General features: G+C 45.4%; 1 protein-coding gene across 3 annotated transcripts; it reads left to right on the forward strand.

The window, feature by feature from the left end:
• Positions 1 to 530: 530 nt before the first annotated feature.
• LOC138748910 (histone-lysine N-methyltransferase KMT5C-like) lies at positions 531 to 24,708 on the forward strand. 3 transcript variants are annotated; one of them, XM_069909829.1, is made up of 9 exons: positions 531 to 628; positions 6,241 to 6,367; positions 7,634 to 7,799; positions 9,087 to 9,196; positions 11,015 to 11,178; positions 14,638 to 14,657; positions 18,040 to 18,176; positions 19,667 to 19,848; positions 21,324 to 24,708. In XM_069909829.1, the coding sequence occupies exons 2-9, from the start codon at positions 6,258 to 6,260 to the stop codon at positions 22,853 to 22,855; spliced, it is 2,421 nt and encodes an 806-aa protein (XP_069765930.1). In that variant the 5' UTR covers positions 531 to 628; positions 6,241 to 6,257; the 3' UTR covers positions 22,856 to 24,708. The 3 variants fall into 3 exon arrangements, with proteins under 3 accessions (XP_069765930.1, XP_069765931.1, XP_069765932.1); XM_069909830.1 differs by having other exon boundaries at positions 21,327 to 24,708; XM_069909831.1 differs by having other exon boundaries at positions 19,733 to 19,848.
• Positions 24,709 to 26,045: the final 1,337 nt, after the last annotated feature.

Below are 26,045 nucleotides of genomic sequence, written 5' to 3' on the forward strand. Positions count from 1 at the left end.
AGATGGTTATAATATGAATGTTTGCACTACCATGCAGCCGAATTCCAAGACAATCAATTCTGACTGATCCGTCCATCAGCCCGTTGTCTGCCTCGGGGTCCAGCATTTCCACTTTTTGTGTCCTCTAAATCTAGCCCACTTTGCTTTTGCTCTAATGGGTCGAAGCAAGACTAAAAGTTCTTTGCAACTCTTTTGCCCCTGAACCTATTTGCTTGGTTCAGATGTTAGAAGAGATGAAGGGCAATCTCCAACTCATCAGGACAGAAAGGTAATTATTTCCCAATGAAATCGTTTTATTATGTTGGGTGACTGCATTGGATCCCAAATTTATGTTAATTATTTCCAAATATTATTAGGATTGTGCCTTATTTTTAAAACATATAGTTGGGAATGGCAAAGTCGCTTAGCAACCTAACGTAGGCTTCAATGCGGCCTCCACTTCCGGCTCACCCGAACCTGCCGTCCAACGGAAATAAGTCTTGACTGACACCATCGCCACCAATCGGGTGAGAGGACGGTGAGGTCATAGGCGGGTTCCGGCCAATTGAGCGGTGCGGGAGGTGGGATGGCTGGACACCGGGTTGGTTTGACGAGTGCAGGTACCCGGGGTTGTCTCAGTGGCTTCAAGGTAAGCGCGCTGGCGCTGGCGCCGGCTCCGGCTCCGGCTCCTCTCACTCCCCGCGCTGGCCCCGGCATCGGCGGCGCCGCTCGGCTGGAGGAGTGGTGACGCCTGGCCGGGATGCCGGCCCGGGCCCTTTGTCTGCAGCCCTGGAGGATGGGTTCATCCAGCCTGTCCTTGGGAGGGAGGGAGGGAGTGGAACGGGGTGGGGGCGGAGGGAGGGAGGAATAGGGAGGGGGTGAAAGGTGGAGAGAGGGATAGAGGGGAGGGAGGGGATAGAGAGGAGAGGAGGGGAGGGGGTGAAAGGTGAGGGAGGGATAGAGAGAGGGGAGGGAGGGATAGAGGAGAGAGGGTGAAAGGGGGAAGGAGATAGAGGGGAGGGGTGGAATGGGGAGGGAGGGATAGAGGGGAGTGGAATGGGGAGGGAGGGATAGAGGGGAGGGGAAGGAGGGAGGGAGGGATAGAGGAGAGGGGGTGGAGGGAGGGATAGAGGAGAGGGGGTGGAACGGGTGGAGGGATAGAGTAGGGGGTGGAACGGGTGGAGGGATAGAGGAGAGGGGGTGGAACGGGTGGAGGGTTAGAGGAGAGGGGGTGGAACGGGTGGAGGGTTAGAGGAGAGGGGGTGGAACGGGTGGAGGGATAGAGGAGAGGAGGTGGAACGGGTGGAGGGATAGAGGAGAGGGGGTGGAACGGGTGGAGGGATAGAGGAGAGGGGGTGGAACGGGTGGAGGGATAGAGGAGAGGGGTGGAACGGGTGGAGGGATAGAGGAGAGGGGTGGAACGGGTGGAGGGATAGAGGAGAGGGGGTGGAACGGGTGGATAGAGGAGAGGGGGTGGAACGGGTGGAGGGATAGAGGAGAGGGGGTTGAACGGGTGGATAGAGGAGAGGGGGTGGAACGGGTGGATAGAGGAGAGGGGGTGGAACGGGTGGATAGAGGAGAGGGGGTGGAACGGGTGGATAGAGGAGAGGGGGTGGAACGGGTGGATAGAGGAGAGGGGGTGGAACGGGTGGATAGAGGAGAGGGGGTGGAACGGGTGGATAGAGGAGAGGGGGTGGAACGGGTGGATAGAGGAGAGGGGGTGGAACGGGTGGATAGAGGAGAGGGGGTGGAACGGGTGGATAGAGGAGAGGGGGTGGAACGGGTGGATAGAGGAGAGGGGGTGGAACGGGTGGATAGAGGAGAGGGGGTGGAACGGGTGGATAGAGGAGAGGGGGTGGAACGGGTGGATAGAGGAGAGGGGGTGGAACGGGTGGATAGAGGAGAGGGGGTGGAACGGGTGGATAGAGGAGAGGGGGTGGAACGGGTGGATAGAGGAGAGGGGGTGGAACGGGTGGATAGAGGAGAGGGGGTGGAGGGAGGGATAGTGGAGAAGGGGTGGAGGGAGGGATAGAGGGGAGGGGGTGGAGGGATAGAGGGGAAGGGGTGGAAGAGGGAGGAAAAGAGGGGAGGGGGTGAAAGGGGGAGGGAAAGGATAGAGGGGAGGGCTGAAAGGGGAGGGATGGATAGTGGTGAGGGGATGTAAAGGGGAGGGAGGAATAATGGTGAGTGGGATGAAAAGGGCAGGGAGGGGTGAAAGGAGGAATGTTGAAGAATGGAGGGAGGGGTGAAAGGGGAAGGAGTAGAGGAGGTGGAGGGAAGGGGTGGAGCGACAGTGAGTTCAATGGGGAGGGGGTGAAAGGGGAAGGGGAAGAAGGAGGGGGAAGGAGGAAAGGGAAAGGAAGGAGTGAAATGGGGAGGCAAAGGGAGGTGGAGGAAGGGGAGAGGAGGAGGGAGGAAAGGGTAGGGAAGGTGGAAAAGAGAGGAATAGGGAAGGTGAGGGGAAAGGTTGGAGGGAGGGGGAATAAGAGAGGGGAAAGTATAATAGAGGACAAGGGGAAAGGAGAGAGGAAAAAGGGAGAGGGAAAAGGATGTGGGAGGAAGGGTGAGCTTCTGTTCTTAATTAATATCTACTGCCCGATGATGCGGCTGACCAAGGAAGCCGTGGCACCACTGTCCCCGAGATCTGCCCACTGGGGTGTGAAGGAAGGGGAGGGAGGGAGGAAAGGGGTGATGGAGAGGGAAGCTGGGAAAGGGAGGTGATAGGGGAGGTGGGAAGGGGAAAGGGAGGGAGAGCCTCTCCACTTCGCCAGCCTGCTCTTAATTACTGACCAATGAAAGGTGGCCAAAGATGCAACTGACAAAAGAGGCCGTGGCACTTCTGTCCCCGAGATCCATCTGCTGGGAGTGTGAAGTGGGAGGGGCTACAGCCCACACCCCACGCTCAACTGAGCCCCGATACCAAAATATTTCAACCCACTCACCCCCTGCTCTGTAGACAGGTCCTGAAGAGGTGGTGTCTCAATAAAGCTGCCTCTATCCTCAAGGACCCAGGACATGCCCTATCCACACTGCTACCATCAGGAAGGAGGTACAGAAGTCTGAACACCCAGTGGTACAAGGACAGCCCTTCACCTCAGTCATCAGATTTCTAAGTTCTCAAATAATCTATAATCGTCACATTATAGCAATATTTGAACTCTGATGCTTCTGCAAAACAGTAAATTTTGAAACATGTTCATGACAATAAATTCTGATTCTAGTCTTCTCGTATGTATTTTTTTGTATTTGTCATGTCTGGTTGTATGTCTGCATGTTTTGCACCTAGGACTGGAGAACCCTGTTTTCTTGAGTTGTACTTGAACAATGAGCTGATAATAAACTTGACTTAGAGAAGGTCCTGGCCTGAAAGGTTGACTGACCCACTGAGTTCTTGCATTGTTTCATCCCTGTGGTCAGGTACCTGGGTGGCCACAATAACGCCATGTATAATAAATAGAAAATTATTCATCAGGAAAGAAGTGTAGATGAAACAAGACTTACACCACCAAGTTCAGGAGCTGCTGCTCCCCCTCCACCATCAGACCCCTCAACCACAAACTCAATCAGGGGCTGATTGAAGGACTTGTTGCATATTATTTAAGACTAGATGTTTTTTCTCAAGTTCAATGTATTATCTAATTGCATGAGTACATCTTGATGAAAAGCGTTTGCCGGTCCTTGGTGAAAAACACAGACACACAACCAGACATTACACACATAAACAATACATATGCAAAAAAAGTATTCATATATAGGTCAAATAAATATTGTTTTATGAATATGAGAGTCTCGGACGGTTACTGTGAGCAGTTCCTTTGGTCATTTAGCATTTTCACTGCCCATGGGAAGATGCTTTTCCTCAGCTTGGTGGTGCTGGCTCTGATCCTCCTGTATATCTTCCCCAAGGTGAGCAGCCGAAAGATGCTGTGCAGGGTGGAGGGGGTCCTCAATGATTTTATGTGCCCTCTTCAACCAACGATCCCAGTAGATCCCGTCTTTGGAGGAGGTTCTGAAGAAGGTTGTCTTGCCCTCTTCAGGCTTTTCGGGAAGTGCAGTTGCCGTTGCGCCTTCCTGACAAGTGAGGAGGTGTGTGTCCACGATAGGTCATTAGTTAAGTGAACTCCACGGAACTCCAATCTCTCCACAACAGAGTTATTGATGTGTAGTGGAGGGTGGTCATTCCTGGTCCTCCTGCAGTCCGCGATCATCTCCTTTGTCTCGTCCACGTTGAGGCCTCTTGGATAGAGGATTCCAAAGAGTAATAATCCTATGGGTGAAGTAATTTCTTGTTATCTCTAATCCGAATGGCTGACCCCTTCTTCTGAGACAGTGACTCTTCTTTGGCTTGGCTTCGCGGACGAAGATTTATGGAGGGGGTAAAAAAGTCCACGTCAGCTGCAGGCTCGTTTGTGGCTGACAAGTCCGATGCGGGACAGGCAGACACGGTTGCAGGGGAAAATTGGTTGGTTGGGGTTGGGTGTTTGGTTTTTCCTCCTTTGCCTTTTGTCAGAGAGGTGGGCTCTGCGGTCTTCTTCAAAGGAGGTTGCTGCCCGCCAAACTGTGAGGCGCCAAGATGCACGGTTTGAGGTGTTATCAGCCCACTGGCAGTGGTCAATGTGGCAGGCACCAAGAGATTTCTTTAGGCAGTCCTTGTACCTTTTCTTTGGTGCACCTCTGTCACGGTGGCCAGTGGAGAGCTCGCCATATAACACGATCTTGGGAAGGCGATGGTCCTCCATTCTGGAGACGTGACCTACCCAGCGCAGTTGGATCTTCAGCAGCGTGGATTTGATGCTGTCGGCCTCTGCCATCTCGAGTACTTCGATGTTGGTGATGAAGTCGCTCCAATGAATGTTGAGGACGGAGCGGAGACAACGCTGGTGGAAACGTTCTAGGAGCCGTAGGTGGTGCCGGTAGAGGACCCATGATTCGGAGCCGAACAGGAGTGTGGGTATGACAACGGCTCTGTATACGCTTATCTTTGTGAGGTTTTTCAGTTGGTTGTTTTTCCAGACTCTTTTGTGTAGTCTTCCAAAGGCGCTATTTGCCTTGGCGAGTCTGTTGTCTATCTCATTGTCGATCCTTGCATCTGATGAAATGGTGCAGCCGAGATAGGTAAACTGGTTGACCGTTTTGAGTTTTGTGTGCCCGATGGAGATGTGGGGGGGCTGGTAGACATGGGCTCCATATTGACACTTCAATTCCATTAATGCCTATTCGGAAACAATTGCTCTGCTTCTTGCACTTTCCCAACTATGTTCAGGGAGTCAGTCCTATCACGTCCCTCAGTACTGACCTTGAGTGCTTTTATTTGTTTAGAGCTGCCCCAATCTGATCAAATAACTTTTGAAATGGCTCCTTCCCTACACCTGACATGTTGGTCTGATCAGGTGTCAGTCAGGTAGCCAGGTAATGGGACATTCCTGAGTGGACAGTACCATCCAGGAAATCTGCCAGCCTGCTGGGTTGGCCATGGAATCTGACAGGACAGCATCATCTTCCACAGATTTTCCAGCTGTCAGGCTGGGAGCCTGGTTAACCCAATGTCAGTGCAGCAAGCTCATTGACATAAATGGGAAGAATCAACTGACAGAAGAAAAAGTGGAACAATTTCTTTGACCCAATTGTGTATTTTTAGTTAGAACCTGATTTTCTTTTAACATTTGTCAACAGGTGATTTGAATATTTGTGAATATCAATTACAATTATAACATTTTGAGACATGCAGTATGGTAATAGGCCCTTTCTGCCTACGAGCACGTGCCACCCAATTGACCTACCATTCTGATACATTTTCGAGGGTGAGAGGAAACCGGAGCACCTGGAGGAAGCTCACACAGACACAGCGAGAACGTACGAACTCCTACAGACAGTGCCAGATTTGACCCCCGGTCTTGGTCTCTAGTTCTGTAATAGCATGGCGCTAACCATGCCGTCCTGACCTTGCATTGAAGTGGGGAAACAATATCTGGCATCCCTTGTATTTGACCCAAGTGGGTTGCAATCATTAACTCCTCATAAACCAGTTGATATGCTTGGGACTTTGTGGGAGGTTTTTGGGTGAAAAATTGAGAAATTTCCCCATATTTATTGGTGATTATTTCTGTTGTGTTATAGTGAGTTCATATTCACAATACTGGGATATTTGAACATTTTCGAGTTTCTGATAAACGTGAGCTCCATACATCACAACTGTAGCAGATTATTGGTACTTTGTTTATTCTGATTCATTCTTTCTCTTTCAAATCCTATAAATTATAGTATGGTGATTGCAGGACATGGAATCCATACGTGTAACAGCTAGAGACTTATGCGAGTACGATGATCTTGCAACAAGCCTTGTACTGGACCCTTACTTGGGTTTTCAAACCCACAAAATGAACATCAGGTAAGCATTCAGTATCTCTCCTGCTGCCTTCTGCCTTTTTGCCCCACCATTGCTCTCCCCTCACTCCTGAACTTCTTATCCCTTTTACCTCTTTGTAACTGAAACCATTCTCAGTTTCTGCCTTATTTTCCTCTTGTCATGTTTGTTTTGAACTTTTTTTTAACAGCACGGGAAAAGCCAATTCTGGCCATTGAAACCCGTGCCGCCCAATTACATACAATTAATGTGCTAACCCCTGACGATATGGAGGGTGTGAGGAAACAGGAGCATTGATGGAGACCCACATTGACAAGGGGTCCTGGCAGACTCCTGAATTCTAACCCTGGTTGTTGGCATCACACTATCCGTACCACCACAAGCTACTCCATGATTTATATGCGACTGCTTTACTGCTTGTACAGGTATACCCCCTTCTACGAAACTAGAGTGTTCCTATGAAACTTGGTAAGCCAAAATGGTGTAAAGCGAAGACCCATTCACTACTATTTTCGTAAAAGCAAATTTTTGTAAGTCGACTGTTTTCGTAAAAGAGGGTAAACCTACTGTAATAACATATGAGAACATGGGGTTCCATATGAGCACTGCATTATGCAACTTCCCCATACTCCCTTCATCCTGACATTTATAGAGCTCCAGTGGTGCAATCGGTTAGCGCGCAGTACTTATACATCCTGACATTTGTACTGCATGGCCATCTGTCTAAATAGCTAAAATGCCCTTTTTGTTGACCAAAAACCAATGACTTTCCTTCTGTCTTGTGGGCATACAGAGGTGTGTGGCCCTAATCCAACATCACAGACAATTGCAACAAAACAATCAGCCGGAGGCACTTGACGTCGGTGGGAGAAAAAAGAATAGTCAATAGTTCAGCTTGGAATCCTTCATCAATCTTTCATCTTTTCCTTCCACTGACATGCTGGTTGCTCCAGCAGATTGTTGCCTTTGCTCCAGATTCCAGAAAATCTAGAGTCTCTCATGTGTGACCACAGTACATTATCACCTCGATTTCCAATGTCTTCCTAATTGGTCTCTAATCTCCATAAGCAAATATTCATTTACAATAGTAAAGTCCAGAGCAAGATAAGGAACTGAAAACTACTACACCATTCAGATCTTTTACTTGGTGGTTAATGGCTTATTGTTGACATCCTTTAGTAGCTAACTTAATTCTCTGAAGATACACTGATATGTGCAGGCCCTCATATTGTTTTCTTGCTTGAGTCTAAAGCTTGTCTCCAATGGTGCTGTGGGTTTTATTTATTGCAGCCACCGACCTGTTGTAAGGAGACACCAATACCTCAGGGATATTCTTCAAAAGTTTCTTAAATCGCAAGACTTGGAAACTGTGTATCGGTCCTTGACGTTGGGTGACTGGGCTTGGCATTACTTCCTGCACAAAACATCTCTTGAAGAAGAAATATTCAAAGCTCAGGTGAGTCTTTTTTTGTTTTCTTCCCTTCTGTGAGAGTGCAGAGTCCTGCCAGGCACATCTGCGTGAATGCCCAGTCTTCCTGCTCAAGTCCAGGTTGAATCTTGGAAGCAGTTCAGTCGTCGAATGATTGCTACATCCCTTTCGTGATCTTCACGAGCGCCTACACACCTAGATTGTTGATGGCTTTAATTCTTGTCTCCTCCCCCCACCCCTATCATGTTTCACCCTTCCTGGGAGTGCTTCTGATGTGAAGCTTCTGTTACAGTTTCAGGTAGTGTGTTAGCCTCAATCCAACATCACACCATGTGTTCCATTGCTAAGCTATCAGCTAGCCACCCAAACTAAAACACAAAAGTCTGCAGACACAGTGGATGAAGTAAAGAAACACAATGCTGGAGAAACTTAGCAGGTCTTCTTTCCCCTAGCTCTCCACCCTCTCAATTCCCAGAGCCATCCTTCCTCCCACTGCTTGATGGTGTGCCCTCCCTCCCCTCCTGCCTTTGGGACTGTGCTCCTCCCCCCACCCTTCCATTTTGGTTTGGACGCCGGCCAACATTTTTCCATTCCTTGATGAGAAGGGCTCAAGCCCGAAATGTTGGTTATGTACTTATATCTTTGCTGTATAAAGTACACTCTTTGAGCAGTTGAGTTTCTCCAGCATTACATTTTTAGCTAGCAAACTGTACCAATTTGAGTATTTTCCAGAACTTGCAGAAACATTTGTAAACCACAGAGCTGGAACTTATTTACTTAAAAATCTGCTTTTCTAAATGGTTTCATTTCATTCCTTCAGTTCGTCTCCAAAATGCAGCATTGTCCTGGAGTAAATTCCACAAACATTGGCAATAATTTGATGATTAATATCTATGCATTTGTTTTTAAACCACAAGTGAGAAAGAATCTCCACCAACTCTTTTTCTCACTGAACATACAGAGAGATTTATTGGCTAGGTGTCCACTAATTTTCATCACACATTCCCTTGAATCTGAGCTGTTGCTCGTAACAGTCCTATCTGATTTCAACTTACTTATTTTAGAATAAACAGCAACTTTGGGGTCTCAGTTTACTGGGACAAATTGATGTTGCCATTATCAAAGAAATGATCACATCTTGTAAGAATGAATTGGAATTTATATATATATATAATACACACACTAAAAACACGCAGATACTGAAAACAAGCAAACACACGAACAAGCACATGTGTGTAAGTAAAATTCACTCTAAGGTTACTTTGAGAGTAATTGTTTATTTGTTGAATTCCTGGAATTTTGACCCTACTTTAGGTATTCCGTTACCTTCGAATATTCCTCCCTGAAAGTGGCTTTGAAATCCTCCCGTGCAATCGATATTCTTCAGAATCCAATGGAGCCAAGATTGTGTCCTTGAGAAAGTGGTACGTTTGCTTGCCTTTCATGTGATCTCAGTGGATAGTGACATGAGTTAAGAAAATGGCCTTGCACAGCAGGTTAGGTTGAAGTTCCAACCAGACTAATATGATAAACTTATCAACTTAAGATAGCCATAGGTTCAAAATCTACTCTTAAGATCTGAGGATTGCACCCAGGCTTATTTTTCATTCTACTTTCAGAGACATTATCTTTTGGATGAGTACAGGGCCCTGTTTATTCATGGATCCCAGATACAATTGAGCAAAGATATGAGAGATTCAGTAAGTATATCAAGAGCAAGAGGATAGCGAAGGAAAGAATGGGTGGGGGGTCTGAAAAGGTGATCTTTGTGTGGAGTCAGGTGACGGGTAGTGTCATAGAAGAATGACACTAATTCACAACGGATTATAATGTGGAAGATATTGAAGTTGGTGAGAGGTACATGGATATTTTAAATTTATATTTAGATATACACCGGTAACAGGCCCATAAGCCCATGCTGCCCAATTGACCAATACCCCTGGTACATGGTTTGTTTTTTGAAGGGTGGGAGGGAACCCATGCCAACACAGGGAGAACGTACAAACATCCTACCCTCAAGATTACTGCTGAATTGGCAAGTTTCGTATCATCTGTCATATCATCTACCCTGCAGAGCATCCACACAATTGCCACCCTCTGTCTAATTTAAAAAAAGACAAATCTCCTTTAAATCCCCTCCCTCACCTTGAACGAATGCTCTCTAGTATTTGAAATTTCCACCTGAGCGAAAAGATTCTTATGCACACCCTATCCAGACTACTCATAATCTTATATACTTCAGTACGAAAACACAAAAGTCTACAGACACAGTGATTGAAGTAAAAACAAAATGCTGGAGAAACTAAGCAGGTCAATCAATGTAGTTTATGTAGCAAAAATAAAGATACATAACCAACGTTTCGGGCTTCAGCCCTTCATCAAGGCATGAGCAAAATGCAGACAGGCGCCCGATCAAAATGGCGGAAGGGGGGGAAGGGCAGGGGAGGAGCACAGGAGGTAGTAGATGGAAAAGCGAGAGAGGGCATGACAGCAAACAGTGGGAGGAGGGATGGCTCTGAATGGAGAGGGAAGGGGGTGGGAGAGCTGGTGGAAAGAAGACAGGGATAGGGAAGAGAGGGAGAATGGAGAGTTCCTATACATTTTGCTCATACCTTGATGAAGGCTCAAGCCCGAAACATTAATTATCTATTTGTCTTTGCTATAGAAAGTACACTATTGACCTGCTGAGTTTCTCCAGCATTCTGTTTTTACTTGTATACTTCTCTGATTGTTAGATAATTCAGGTTGGTATGAAGCCATGAAAGGCACCAACCCTTATTAACAGTAAGTCAATTGGACTTGACTAAGGAGGTATCTAAGTGATAAACGAATGTATCCTTGGGGCAAAAGCAATTGAACTCTAGGCTGTGTTGCTTGTTGCCTGGACTCTGAAATGAACTCTAAAGAATCAAAAATATCACCAAATAGCTTCCCATGCACCTGAGAGACAAAATGTGTGAACTTCCTACAGTCTCAGGGTTTCCTCAGGAAATCTCTGGGTGAGAATGTTTCCACATGGGGACAGATCAGATCCAAAATCCGTCCAGCTTTTATTTCAAGCTAAATTTATTGTGCTTTCCAGAAGTGGCTCCAGGGTGGTTTGTTTCCTTGTTCTCAGCCCTTGCTGTGTCCATGACTAAATTAGGAAGTATACAGCAAAGATCACTTCACTTCCATTAAAAGGTAGAGTGCCTTTCTCCTTTCCCCTCATTTAATCAGCACTTTGTATTCCTGTTCAACAGGAAAGAGAATGATAAGATTGAGCTGCTTGTCGGCTGCCTGGCAGAGCTGTCTGAAGAGGAGGAGTCTCTCCTACGCCCAGGGGAAAATGACTTCAGTGTGATGTACTCAACTAGAAAGAAATGCGCTCAGCTCTGGTTGGGGCCTGCATCCTTCATCAACCATGGTATGTTTATTTATTTTGGGGGGGTGGGGGGGAAATGAAAGGCTCAAGCCTGAAGTGTTGGTTATATATATTTGTCTTTGCTATATTAAGTACTTGGCTTGTTTCAGCATCATGCTGAAGAAGATTCAAAAGAGGGTTGGTGCGAGAACGCAGCCTTGCTTCACGCCATTGGTTCAGAGAGCTCATTGCTGTATTTACCCAACCTTGTTGGTTTTTGTGCAGTTGGATAACCACGTTGAGGAACTTTGGGGGGCATCCGAGGCGCTCTTCAATCTGAGGTGCCTGCAAGCTCACACCAAGACACAAGAGCAACTTGTCTGTGAACTACTCTTGGCAGACAATGCCGCTTTAGTTGCCCATTCAGAGCCAGCTCTTCAGCGCTTGATGTCCTGTTTTGCGGAAACTGCCAAAATGTTTGGCCTGGAAGTCAGCCTGAAGAAAACTGAGGTCTTCCATCAGCCAGCTCCCCACCATGACTACCAGCCTCCCCACCATGACTACCAGCCTCCCCACATCTCCATCGGGCACACAAAACTCAAAACGGTCAACTAGTTTACCTATCTCGGCTGCACCATTTCATCGGATGCAAGGATCGACAACGAGATAGACAACAAACTCGCCAAGGCAAATAGCGCCTTTGGAAGACTACACAAAAGAGTCTGGAAAAACAACCAACTGAAAAACCTCACAAAGATTAGCGTATACAGAGCCATTGTCATACCCACACTCCTGTTCGGCTCCGAATCATGGGTCCTCTACCGGCATCACCTACGGCTCCTAGAACGTTTCCACCAGCGTTGTCTCCGCTCCGTCCTCAACATTCATTGGAGCGACTTCATCTCCAGCATCGAAGTACTCGAGATGGCAGAGGCCGACAGCATCGAATCCACGCTGCTGAAGATCAAACTGCGCTGGGTAGGTCACGTCTCCAGAATGGAGGACCATCGCCTTCCCAAGATCGTGTTATATGGCGAGCTCTCCACTGGCCACCGAGACAGAGGTGCACCAAAGAAGAGGTACAAGGACTGCCTAAAGAAATCTCTTGGTGCCTGCCACATTGACCACCGCCAGTGGGCTGATATCGCCTCAAACTGTGCATCTTGGCGCCTCACAGTTCGGCGGGCAGCAACCTCTTTTGAAGAAGACCGCAGAGCCCACCTCACTGACAAAAGACAAAGGAGGAAAAACCCATCACCCAACCCCAACCAACCAATTTTCCCTTGCAACCGCTGCAACCATGTCTGCCTGTCCCACCACTTGTCAGCCACAAACGAGCCTGCAGCTGACGTGGACATTACCCCTCCATAAATCTTCATCCGCGAAGCCAAGCCAAAGAAAGAAAGAAGATAAAGTACACTGTTTGAGCTGCTGAGTTTCTCCAGTATTGTGCTTTTACTTGTTTATATTTGGACCTTTTTGATGATAAGGAAATAAATGAGAGGGACCATGCAATTTCAAGATTTCTTTATTGTCTTATAATAGTAAAGAACATCTAATTTATAAAATTTAGACATACAGCACAGTAACTAGCCCTTTCGGCCCACAAGCCCATGCCGCCAAGTTAAACCCAATTAACCTACAACCCCGGTGCGTTTTGAACGGTGGGAGGAAATCGGAGTGCCCGGAGGAAATCGGAGTGCCCAGAGGAAACACACGCAGATGCGGTTAGCGATGGATTCAAACTTGAGTCGATGGTGCTGTAACAGCATAACGTTAACCACACCACCCTAACAATGCACAAAATTGCCTTCTTCCTGCTGTAAGGCAGACAGAGTCACCATTAGTGTCGCCTCTTACAGTAAAAGAGAAAGGGAGCAAAAGAGGGTCCTTTCAGAGATTCGCCTCCAGTGCTCCCGCAGTCTCTGCAGCTACACAGACTCCTGTTCGATCCATCGGCAATCCGAGATTCAGGGCCAAACCTCTGACACGATCAGGAAGCCCTCAGGACCTGTGGCCCTTCCTTCCCTCAGTGCCCACTCGAATCCCATGGTTCCCATGAGCCAGTCTCTAGCAGCCCGCAAGCCCATGTGGGTCGCCCAGCCGCTGAGCCCCTCAGTGGTCTGCCGCCATGATCACTGTCCTGTAGGGTGGTCTTCTCTGCTTCTCCTTATCTCAGGAGGAGAGGGGGGTGTTCTTCCTGTTTTTGGTGCCCTGCATTGGTCCTCCGCTCTATATACCATCATACCATGGTCCTTAAGTGCTCTGAAGCAGTGGAACCTTGATTACTGACCCTTTCCTGGAGCCACCCAACTGAATAGCCAGTGATACAACATAAAAGTCAATAATACCCTCAAGGTTTCAGCCCCAATGGAGCAAAGGGCAATGTGATTGGTTAGAACTGCAACCAATGCTACAGATGTAGCGATAGCATTAAAATAATATGCTTCTGGAAATATCAAGAGAAATACAAGTTCAATCAGTATCCTAACTTACCTGAAATTTAGAAATATGTTTGGTTAACAAATATCCTTGCGCAGGGTCTGGAGATTAATAGGAATGATACCACATCAATTTTAAGCAGAGAACATTTCAGCGAAACAGGCCATTAGGCATTTCTGCCTGAACCTGCATCAGTGAAGCACATTGGACGTTTGCATGACTGATGTATGTGAAGGTTAGATGCACGCAGAGCAGCTAATGCACTTTTGGAGTGATTGTACCTTTAAAAGACTTCATTGATGGGAAAGTTCTTTAGAGCCACTCAGGACCGTATAAATGAAAGTTTTCTTTCTATCATATTCTTATCCTATCCTCCAAAGCCTACTAATTCCTTCTTGATGTCCTTCTGTTTATCTCTGATCTTCTCCCTCGATTTCTCAACTTTCTGGAGCATCTGTTCCTGGGTCTTCCCTGTGCAGACTTATTAAAACAAAGTCCTTTGAACTGCAGTAGATTTTGTAATCAACACTGTTCCAAATCAATCTTGCCCAACTAAAATGGTTCTTTTGCTATTATTAATTTAAATGGATACGAACATTTGAGGGTGTATGTACGAAGTCAATATAAATGCATCTTTTTACTTGTTCATTCACAGAATATGCACATTGTTGGCAATGCCAGCATTAATTGTCCCGATCTGAGGGAATTGTTAGGGATCAATCATATTGGTCAGCCTGGAGTCCTATGTAGACCAGATCAAATAAGGGCAGCAGATTTTGTTCTCTGCAAAGATGAGTGAACTAGAAATGGGTTTTTGCAAGTCTGGTAGTTTTGTGGTTACTGTTAACTGAGATGAGCTTTAATTCAACGTTTATAAAGTTACTTGAATTTAAATGTCCCACCTGCCATGGTGAGATTCAAGCAACTATCCTTAGATCAGTGGACCAGTAATTTACCACTAAGCTACAAGCTAAATATTCCTAAAACGGCTACAGCTCAAAAGTTTATGTACATTTTTAAAGAAAGATGTGTGTTTGAATTGTAGTAATGATATTCTTCTTTTCTCTTTATGCCCTGAAGATTGCAGACCGAACTGTAAGGTAAGACCTTTATCATATTACTTCAAATGGTTTTATATTGAAGTAACAGCTGTTAATCATGGTCTTCCATAGCACCACACTAAAACCATTCCCACATTTATATAACCTTAAATTTTACTACCTTCTGCTTTTTTTTTTGTCATGGGATGGGCAACCTTTTAATTTTCAATTTAGACACACAGCATGGTAACAGGTCATTTCAGCCTGTGAGTACATACTGGGGGTTGGGTGTACAATTGGGTGGCATGGACTCGTGGGCCAAAATGGCCTGTTACCGTGCTGTATATCTAAATTAAAAGGTTGCCCACTCCTATGTAGACCACCCATTCTCAACCTTTTTTTGGCTGTTAGGACTCTGCTGCCTTGCAGGTTTTGCCTCTTCAGGCAAAGGCTAGGAGAAGGTAACTCTGACTTCAAATCCCCAGGCTCAGCTAGTCCAGCCGTCAGTACCTGGAAAGGGCCCCAGCTATGGGCAAATAGCACATGTCAGTCTGGCAGCAGGAGCTGGCAGCTGTGACAGAGCGCGGGAAACAGCAAACTCGTTGGGCGAAGGATCTGTAAGGACAATGGCCAGCGAGCATGGTCTTTGAATGGACCACTGCGGGGAAATCCCACGTCACTTTGACTGTCATGCCTCGCATTCTGCCAAGCCCATTGGTGTGGGACCCAGAGGGAGGCGTTCGTCTTAGGCAAGCACTCACCTCCAAGTCCTTGCCCCGTCACATGGTGCCTAAAGCTCCATGGAAAACAGAACAAAAGTTATGTGAGGACAGAAGAACTACAAGGCACTGTGTTCATCTTTGCTTGTGAAGGGATGGGCCATGATGATGAGGACTCTGCTCAAAGTTTATGGGTTCCCTTCCCAGTCAAGTTTTAGTCGATTTCTTCCTTACTTCTCTTCCTCAGATTACATAAAAGCACATAAAAAGTATTTTATGATTTCATTATGTGCTGCTCACCCCCCCCAACTTTAAATGTCCTGTGGCCCCTGTTGAGAATGGTTGAGCTAGGCTATGAATCAACAGATTTCAGGTTCAAACCTACATTAAGTGCATAATCTAGACCAGGCATTCTTGAATGGGGCTAAATGACTCTCCCCCGCTCCCAAGGGGGGACCACAGTACATTTAAGTAAAAGCCTTTAGTAAAATTTGACAAGTCTGCAGACGCCGTGATGAAATAAGAACACAGTGATGAAGAAACTCAGCAGGTCAAACTGTGTACTTAATATAGCAAAGATAAAGATAGAGAACCAACATTTCAGGCCTGAGTCCTTCAACAAGGAAGGGCTCAGGCCCGAAACATTGGTTATGTATCTTTATCTTTGCTATATAAAATGTCCTGTTTGACTAGCTGAGTTTCTCCGTCATTGTGTTTTCACTTTTTAAGTCAACAACTGCTTCACAGGAAAGGGGGCCCATAAACTGAGCCGAGTCCTAAAGGGGCCACAGCCAAATAAAGGGTTGAGAATGGCTGATCTAGATTGCTATCTTGGTGCAGTACTTGGGGGGTTGCTTCATTAAAAGAGGAATAAGTTTGATGCTAAACCCTCCCCTGTCTGTTCAAATGTTCTCAAGTTCAATGAATTCTCCTGGTCAGCATTCATTACTAACTCATTACCTTCAGTTAAGTACAGTAAAACCTCTAGTATCTGGCACCAACAGGGATTGGTAGATGACAGATAAAGCAAGTTTTCTGTTTGCTTGACAATGCCTAACTAATACAAATGCAATAAGAATAAACAGTTTAAAAGATAAAAACTTTATACTATACTCACATTGAAAAAGCTTCACTTGCATCAATATATAAACCTTAAAGCATTTTACTTTATCTTCAGTCCCTTTCTTTGAAAATATTTTAGGTTCCTCCCCCTCCACGGAGCCACCCGAAAGATGAACAAAAACAAAAACATTATGGATAATTAACCTCCCCTCCCCCAAGTTTACAAATAATATACTAATAAAGATAAAGACTTACAAAGCAGGGAGTGAGCCTCTTACTACGACTCTCACTAAGCAGGCACCCAGCAGTGAGCGGCATCAACCAGCCATCACTGTTTCACACAACTTTATTCAAACAGCTGCTATGAGCAAAGCCCATCCAAGGCCCTCCACTGGCTGAATATTGGTTCCCATTTTCACTAAAATGTGTTGCCTCAGAACATTTACTTCTACAATTTTAAACTTTTCTTTACATTTTTATTTATTACTAGCAGGATACCTGGTGTTACCTGGGAAATAAAACACTCAGTTGTTGACTACATGGTCTGAGTTTTCATTGATCCAAAGCACTGTAGCTAATTCAGGTGTTCCAGGTGCAAGTTGAATTTTTTTTTGTTTTGAACGTTTGAATTTCATATGACCTTAAAGGTTAAATTCAATGTGGTCATGACATTCAGCATCAAATGTTCCCCCTACTGAATCTTCTTGGACATTTCTAGAATGCTCCATATTGATTTGCATGGAGAACAGACATACATGCACAAATATAGATTAGATTTATTTATTTGATTTGATTTTAAAAATTTCTTTCCCTAGATTTTTTTTTTGACATTGCAGGTTGCTTGAATTCCATATAATCGTTTTTTTTATTGTACTTGGATAGATACCGTACTTGGGATTTTTGCAATGATTAGGAACAGAAAGCGGGTGTCCTCCCTGTGAAACCCTCCCTTTCTATTGGAGATAAGTTTGATCTTTTGTTCTTCCACTCAACACCAATGTCTTGTATTGATATAACATCTTTACCCTAGCATTCTGAGAGGTGTGAGCAATCAAAATTTGACATCGACCCATGTCAGGAGATGTTAGATCTGGTGATAAAAAGCTCAGTTAGGGGTAGAATTTAAAAGTAATAAAAACAGACTGAAATGCCGGAGGAACTCAGCCGGTCTTTTGGCATCCATAGGAGACAAAGATTTATTGCCGAGGTTTCAGGCCAGAGCTCTTCCTCAAGAGCAAAAAAACAGGAAGTCAGCAGGAAGTGCAGATAAGAACCAGTGAGAGAGAGACTCACAGAGCTCCCTTTGAAGAGAGGAGGAGATCTTCTTCAGGGTAGGCATCCCTTGAAGAGATTTTGCAGTGGATCAACTAAACTGAGTGAAACACGAAAGTCTGCAGACGCTGGTGATTGCAATAAAAATACACCGAAATGCCGGAGGAACTCAGCCGGTCTTTTGGCATCCATAGGAGAGAAAGATATATTGCTGAGCCTTTCCTCAAGGAATAAGCAATGAGAATGAGAAGATTTTAAATGAAAGAGAGGAGCAGAGATGAGGGGATTCCAGAGAAATTGGCTATGCACAGAAATTTGCAGCATAGAGGATGATGTCGTCTTGTAGCACTGTTCGCTAAATGCATTCACAGTGTATTTTCCTTACGCAGTTTGTTCCATCCGAAGGTGACCGAGCTTGCGTGAAAGTGCTTCGTGATATTGAACCTGGAGACGAAATCACCTGCTACTACGGTGACAGTTTTTTTGGTGAAAACAATGAGCTGTGTGAATGTTACACATGTGAAAGGTGAGGAATGAAATAATATCCCGAATTTCTAATCAGATGGAAGGTAACATTTGGGCAAGGATCACAATTGCTCGGATGCCTGCTTTAGGTGCTGCCTCAGACATATCAAGTGAGCTTTACGATGGCGTTAAGTCACAGTGGGTGCAGCAGCGGAGTGATTAAATCATTGGACTAATTCCCAGAGGCTTGGTCTGTTGATCTGAAAGCATGTACGTGAATTCTGCAACTAGGGAATTTAAATTCAAATTAATTATTTGAATTTGGGGCAGCATGGTTAGCACACCAGCAATCAGGACTGGGATTCAAATCTTACTCTGTAAAGGGCAGCATGGTTAACATAGTTGGTAACGCAATGCTGTTACAGCACCAATGTTTGGGACCGGACCCTGCACTGTCTGTAAGGAGTTTCTATGTTCTTCCCGTGTTTTCCTGGGTTTTCTCCAGGGGGTCCAGTTTCAAAAACGTACTGGGGATTGAAGGTCAATTGGGAGAAATTGGGAAGCAGGGGTTCCTGGGAAAAAAGCTGTTACTGTGCTACATGTATGTATGTCTAAATTAATTGTTAGTCTCAGAAATGGTGATAAATTTGTGATATAAAACCCTTCAAGTTCAGGAAAGGTTAAACAGGTTAGGACTTTATTCCCTGGACCATAAATGAATGAGGGGAGATTTGATAGAGGTATGCAAAATTATGAGGAGTATGGATAGAGTAAATGCAAGCAGGCTTTTTCCACAGAGGTTAGGTGAGGACATGGGTGAAAGGGAAAAGTTTAAAGGGCACATGAGGGGAAATTTCTTCAGGCAGAGAGCGGTGGGAGTGTGATACAAGCTGCCAGCTAAATTGGCAAACACATGCTCAATTTTGACATTTAAGCAAAATTTGGACAGGTACATGGATCGTAGGGTTATGGAGGAATATGATCCAGGTTCAGGTTAAGTGGGACCAGGCAGAATATTATTTTGGCACAGACTAGAAGGGCCAAAGGGCCTATTTCTGTGCTGTAATGTTCTATGGTTCTACAGTTCACTTATTCTTCAGGAGGTAGTCCACGATCCATGGCTGGTTTGAGTTCCATGTGAACCACAGTCCCAAAACATGAAAGTTGGTACTTAACTGCCCTCTGAATGGCCCAGCAAGCTATCCAGTTCACCATATGGGCACCAAATGCTTTGGAAAAGTAAAGGTTCCATTATTGTCATATAATACTACATTTAGGATGTAACATACATGAAATGCTTTAACTTTTGTCTACCATAAGGCAGTCAGAGAGTCGCCACTTTGTCCAGCACCCCTCACAGAATCCTACAACACCTGGTGTTCCCAGGTGGTCTCCACTCCAAGTATACTGACCAGACCTGAGCCTGCTTAGCTTCCAAGGTCAGACCACCTAGGAACGCCAGATACTGCAGAGCATCCAGGAAGTAGCCAATGTCAAGAAATTGATTAATGAAGACCTTTACAAAATGAGTTGATCTTTAAAATTTTCCAGGCGAGGTGAAGGAGCCTTCAGAACGAAGAAGCGAGATGTTGAAGTAAGCACTCTCTACAATTACAGACTAAGAGAGACCGACAGTCGCCTGAGTCGAATGAAGGAGAAAAGCAAAGGAAGATGGCCTGTGGGTGCACATGGTGCTCTCTACCAGAAAACCGTGGATAGGGCACTGTGGGAGAGTGAGTACTGCCTTTGGCATTTGCAGCTACTGTTGGCAGCTTTGCCGCTTATCCCGTGTTCTCTTTGATGTTTGACTGTCTCCCTAAAACCTTTTAATGATGGGATTAAAATAAAATAGTGACTGATCAGAGGATGTTATCAGTAGAATCCAACACCACGCAAGCAATGGTAGGAATTACCAGTAGGCACATGGGGGGGGGGTGAGGGCAAATTCCCACCTCTCCTGACTAGGTTGTTAGACCTAGTAAAGCAGCAGTGGAAGCCCATTTTCATTAGTTTTTTAAATATTTTATTTAAAATGTTTCAATTACAATACAAATACTCCCATTCCCCCAAATCCCACCATCCTCTCTTCCCCCTGATATACACCAAAATGGAATGGCAATTAAAACCATTAAGCAAAGTTATACAGTAAGTCGTCATGGACCATCACAGCAAGTTCCAAGGAATTCAACATTTTATCCCCATATAGTCCAAATAAGGGCTCCACATTTTAGAAAAAAGATAATTGTCTTGTAAATTGTGCGTTAATTTATCCAATGGAATGCATGACCTCGACTCCATCTGTCATCTCTGTGTAATCCTAAATCAATCTCATCTTTCCAAGGAATAGCTACAGAATTCTGGGCTACAGCCACTGCTAATCTTAAAAACGCAAACTCAAAACTAAACTCAACTTTTTAACATTACCCAATAAAAAACATCGTAGGATCCATAAGTAATTGAATCTTTAACACCTTCTCTAAAAATTCCTTGTTGTGTCCAAAAAACCTTAACCTGTTTCATTACCAGTCAAATGGAGAGGTAGAGGTAATTATTTCCATCTTAATTGCTTTGGTGCAAGCACTTAATTGTGCATGAGTTTGTGAAATCCTTCCTTGTCAGGTAGCCTGCCAATTATTACCATCATGGTTGATCTATAAACAGTGATACACATAAGACATTGGAGCAGAAATTGGCTGTTCAGCCCAGCGAGTCTGCCCTATCATTCAATCATGAGCTGATCCATTTTCCCTCTTAGCCCCATTGCCCTGCCTTTTTCCCATAACCTTCGATGCCTTGGCGAAACAAGACTCTGTTGATCTCTACCTTAAAGACACCTTTAATGACCTGGCCTCCTCAACCTCCTGTGGCAACACATTCCACTGATTCACCATCCTTTAGCTGAAGAAATTCCTCCTCATCTCTGTTCTAAGCGGTCGCCCTTTGATCCTGAAGTTGTGCCCTTATGTCTGGACTCTCGCACCATTGTAAATGAATGAGGGGATTCATGTCAAAATGTTTAAATGAGATTCCCCCCCCCTGCCCCATTCTCCTCAATTCCAGGCCAAGAATTGTTAAATGTTAAGGGGTTAACAAGTTCAAAGTCTTCAGAACAAAACAGAGGGTTGGGGGGGTTGGGGTGGAGAAAGCAGAGTTCAGAACTACACTTGATAGGACATACAATTTGTGTATTTTTTTTAAATTCCACCAGCAGCCAGAAGACTCTCATTGAATTCAAGAAGGAGCAGAGTAAGGAAATGGAGAAGGCAGACCCCGCAGAATACCCGCTGCAAGCCACCGTCTGCACTTCCATCAAAGGCTTTACAATTGCGGAACCTTCGGGCTAAAGAGGCAACAAGCCCAGCGGAGTTCCAACAGAATGGAATCAGGACGAACAGTCGCTGGGAGAGGTCTGGGCTGCAGTCAGAGATGGAAAGAGGACTACACAATGGGTTTGGGTGTCCTTCAACGGTGAAGTTGCAGCCCACGGCCAAGGAAATGGAACATGCTGCGTTCACAACATTCAAGGTGCCAAAAGGTGTCACCTTGAAGGATTTGCGAGTAAATTTGCACGATTGCAGGAATCTTGCTCGAACAGCTGCAGCAAAACTCGGGAACCATTTCTGGGAAGAATTGGATGCGAATAAAAACTCTGCCACTTTGGAGCAACTGGAAAACGTGACCAATCAGAAATCTCCTGTCAGCACCAGCGAAATCAGGGCATCTAAACCCAATTCCAGAAAGTCATCAAAGCCAACTTCAAAGATTTCAAATGTTCCTGATTCGGCAACTGGAGTTGCCTCCCCAGACCAAGCATCAGTGGATCCAGGGAGGTCCAAGGAAACTTCTTCCACTGTTGACTTGCAGTTGAGCTCTGAGAAGGTGCCTGGTAGCACCCTGAGGAGAAGGAGAAAGAGATGGCGGAGACGGAAAAAGGCGTTGAAAGAAAGGGAGAGTCAAAAGTGGAGGACTTCCCAAATCCCGGCCACGATGCCAAGGAGAGCTTTCGGCTTGACCCACTTTGTGAAAATTGATTTGAGCAAGGATGCTGTCCTTGTGACAAGTGTTAAGAACGAAGAACGCAGCTCAGTACAAGGCAACACCACACCTCAGCCGAGCTGCGGCCAAGGCCCAGCAGACACTGTGAGCTCCTCAGGAATCCGAGATGTCCGCATCATTCTGGAAGACATTTCAAAAATCTGCGAATCTGCCACCCGCACGTGGTACTTCAGCAGGCAGCTGGCGGCAAGGCTAAGCGTGGAAGTAGAAGCAGGGAGCAGTCCGCCAGATCCCAGATCAGGGTCTGAGCGGATCCCAGACTCCAGAACATTGAGGACTTCGGGCTGTGCTCAGCCACACTCCTGTGGGGGGCGGATGAGCAGCGGACAGAGAAAAGGCAGCCAGTTGTCACCGGGCCAAGCCATCAAAAGGAAGCCACCCATTGCCGAGAGAACAGCACTGGAGAGCGGACTACATCAGGGCATCTCACAGCGAAGCTTGGCCAGGCCAAAGCGGCTCAAGCGCTTTCCAAGCTCACCACTCGTGACGGAGTTGGGATCCTCACAAGGTGGGGCATGCGACAAGGGCTTCCTCTCTCACTGTTGCTTCTTGTCCTCGGTGGGGGAGGATAAAAGACCCACCATGTTCACACCGTTTGCTCGAGCAAAGCACCTGTGCCTAGTGGTCAGCCATGGTTCTATTGACTTTGATATCTCTTCTTCATCAAGTGAGAACTCCGTCTGAGTGTTAATCTGGGGTGAGGGGGGGTGGCGGGCAGGACTGGGTCTCCTTCCTCTCAAGGTGTATTCTGTGGAGAGGCCAAAGATTCCTCACAAATGGAGACCAAGTGCAAAGTTCCCTCCAACTCTGTTGTGACTGGTGGGCCCAGAGGTGGAAATGCAGTCATTATTCCAGTTTGCACAATGCTTTTGCTACATTTCTGATGCTTGAGCTTGGTGCTCTCGCCCCTCCTCCCCAATGAGGACTAACCCCAGGAGGGTTGATGTCAGAACATGGGGAATCACCTGAGCTGGAGGCGTTCAAGTTGGGTGCAGTTGGCCTGTTGTTGGGGTTGCTGATGGTAGAGATGTGAAAATCAGCCAGGTCTTCCTCTCCCGTCAGGTGCTGGATGAGGTGAATAATTTGAATCCACCTGGGTTAACTGGGCACAGGTGAGATGCCCATTTATGACCTGAAGTTACGCTTCAGCACAGGTCCCAAGAGTGTGTTGCCGTGCCCCCTGGCATGCGGGTGTGCCTACCCAGCCACAGGGTTGAGCAGTGGTTGTGAAGCAAGTAACTCGTGCACTGGCAAGTCACGTCAGTATTCCTCATGAGCGTCCATTGAAGTAACATTTGAAATACCCTCTCTCACTTGCTCGCCTTTGTCCCAAGGTCAATGTGTAAATCTTCTTAAACCTCAGGAGAATAACTATTGGTGCTTATTGATTAGCTGGTGTCCTTGATATTTTTCCTCATTTTTAAAAAGTGTATTCCGTGTCTATAAAGACTACACGGAGATATGAGGGTGTTTCTTATTCTTAAATTATTCTAACCAGATGTTAAAAATTTTGATACCTTCGTTTCATAAGGTGTTGTGGCCAGAATCTGAGGGACTGCACAAGATGTTTGGTGCATCATGCCTCTTGTGGGTCCTTTAGAAAGAGCTATGTAATTAATTCAACTTTAAGAACCTGCAATGTCTTTTTCCCTCTTATAGTTATCTTCCATTTGCTTCCAGCACCACCTTAAACAATGCATTTCATGTCATCACAGTTTGGGTGGCTTGGAAGATTAATTCTCCGTGTGGCCCCTCTCCCTTTTCTGTGTTTTTTTTACTGTCCATTTATTGAAAAGTGTGATGACTTTCCAAATCGAGTGTCCTCAGAGCATTGTCTGGCCTGTACATAGTAAAGTTGATGGATAGGGGCTGTTACAAGGAGTGGGTTAAAGGGCACAGGTCTTTAGGATTTTTTTCAGTCTTCGTGTCAGAGAAGTAAATATTCCTATGACCACAATGGATTTATGAGAATATGGCATCTCCACACACGTGACTGTGTGCATGCTTTCACTCTAAGGCTGCAGTGGATTTTTTAAAAAAGTTTTCTTCCATCTTTTCTCAAGAACAAATGGAGTAAGAGTGTTAAATTGTTGGTTCCTTGAATTCACGTGGAAAACCCTTGCAAATGGAGCTATGGTAAAAACAGGAGATAATTGTATGTGATGTGTCATGGATTTTGTTATTCTGTAACTGCCCCTTTAAATGCCGACCTGACAGCCAAATATGGTCGTTAGGTATACATTAATTCATTCCCCTTTTTTGTAATCACCATTGTTCTTTACATAGTTTGCCTTGTGCTAACCAATTTGTGTTATTTTACTTTATGGTGTTTTATAAATGCACTTTGTTATTGTACAGAGGGGCAATGTACAATCACTACATTGTATGTCATCTCTTTGTTCAGTTGAGGACAGTAATTTAAAATTTTGTAAATAGCAACCAAAGTGATAAAGTAATGGCACTGACTGTTGATGCTAAATTGTCAGTATCACTTTTTAAAACGTTTCAAAGGTGCAAATAAATATGCCTTTAATGAATCTAATCAATTTGGGAACATTTGTCTTAGCAACCAAATCTGTGATTTGATTTCCCTATTTGATACTATTGATATTTTTATATTTTATTTGGAAATGCCGGTGGCTTCTTCAACAAGGAAGGAGCTTGCTGTGCTCAGGAACTGAATTAATGAATAGAATCAAACATTAAAGAAGTTTTTTTCCACTCCCCCTTCACCTGACCATTCCTTGGTGAATATGTATGCAGACAGAGATGTTTCCAGTTACAGAACATCAAAAATAAGAGCAAAAAATATAAGATTATCCAGTAAAGAATTGAGGGGAAACCTCTTGACAAAGGAGCAGTTTGGAATGTGGAATTTTCCATCTCACGGAGTGGTTGAAATGTACCGATTTGGTTCAAGTTTCTTATCATTTGACTGTACATATACAATCAGACCAGTGTTTCTCCAGACCATTGTGCACACACAAACTCAATAAACAACATATAATAATCACATATATGAATAGAAATATATAAACTAAATACATATAAATATTTCAGAATAAAGACCCAAGATTACAGGTTACAGTTCAGCCTGCGGGAAGAAGCTTTTTCCCAGTCTGGCGGTCCTGATTTTGACACTCCTGCACCTCCTTCCTGATGGTACTAGGTCAAAGATACTGTGTGTTGGATAGAAATGGTCCTTGGTCTTTGTTTAGGCAACGCTCCAGGTAAACATTGTCAATAAAGGAAAAGGAGACCCTAGTGATTTTGGCTGTTTTGACTTGTGGTTCGATGCTTTGCATCTACTGTACAGTCTGGAAAAACAACCAACTGAAAAACCTCACAAAGATAAGCGTATACAGAGCCGTTGTCATACCCACACTCCTGTTCGGCTCCGAATCATGGGTCCTCTACCGGCATCACCTACGGCTCCTAGAACGTTTCCACCAGCGTTGTCTCCGCTCCATCCTCAACATTCATTGGAGCGCTTTCATCCCTAACGTCGAAGTACTCGAGATGGCAGAGGTCGACAGCATCGAGTCCACGCTGCTGAAGATCCAGCTGCGCTGGGTGGGTCACGTCTCCAGAATGGAGGACCATCGCCTTCCCAAGATCGTGTTATATGGTGAGCTCTCCACTGGCCACCGTGTCAGAGGTGCACCAAAGAAAAGGTACAAGGACTGCCTAAAGAAATCTCTTGGTGCCTGCCACATTGACCACCGCCAGTGGGCTGATATCGCCTCAAACTGTGCATCTTGGCGCCTCACAGTTCGGCGGGCAGCAACCTCCTTTGAAGAAGACCGCAGAGCCCACCTCACTGACAAAAGACAAAGGAGGAAAAACCCATCACCCAACCCCAACCAACCAATTT

The sequence above is a fragment of the Narcine bancroftii genome, chromosome 13 (genome assembly GCF_036971445.1).
Source record: "Narcine bancroftii isolate sNarBan1 chromosome 13, sNarBan1.hap1, whole genome shotgun sequence".
NCBI lineage: Eukaryota > Metazoa > Chordata > Chondrichthyes > Torpediniformes > Narcinidae > Narcine > Narcine bancroftii.

Bases quoted from the DNA above. Each gene is read 5' to 3' on its own strand.
- LOC138748910 (XM_069909829.1), top strand. From the start codon at position 6,258: ATGGAATCCATACGTGTAACAGCTAGAGACTTATGCGAGTACGATGAT. The intron at 11,179-14,637 runs GTATGTTTATTT...TATGCCCTGAAG, and splicing joins TGCATCCTTCATCAACCATG to ATTGCAGACCGAACTGTAAG. The intron at 18,177-19,666 runs GTGAGGAATGAA...AAAATTTTCCAG, and splicing joins GAATGTTACACATGTGAAAG to GCGAGGTGAAGGAGCCTTCA.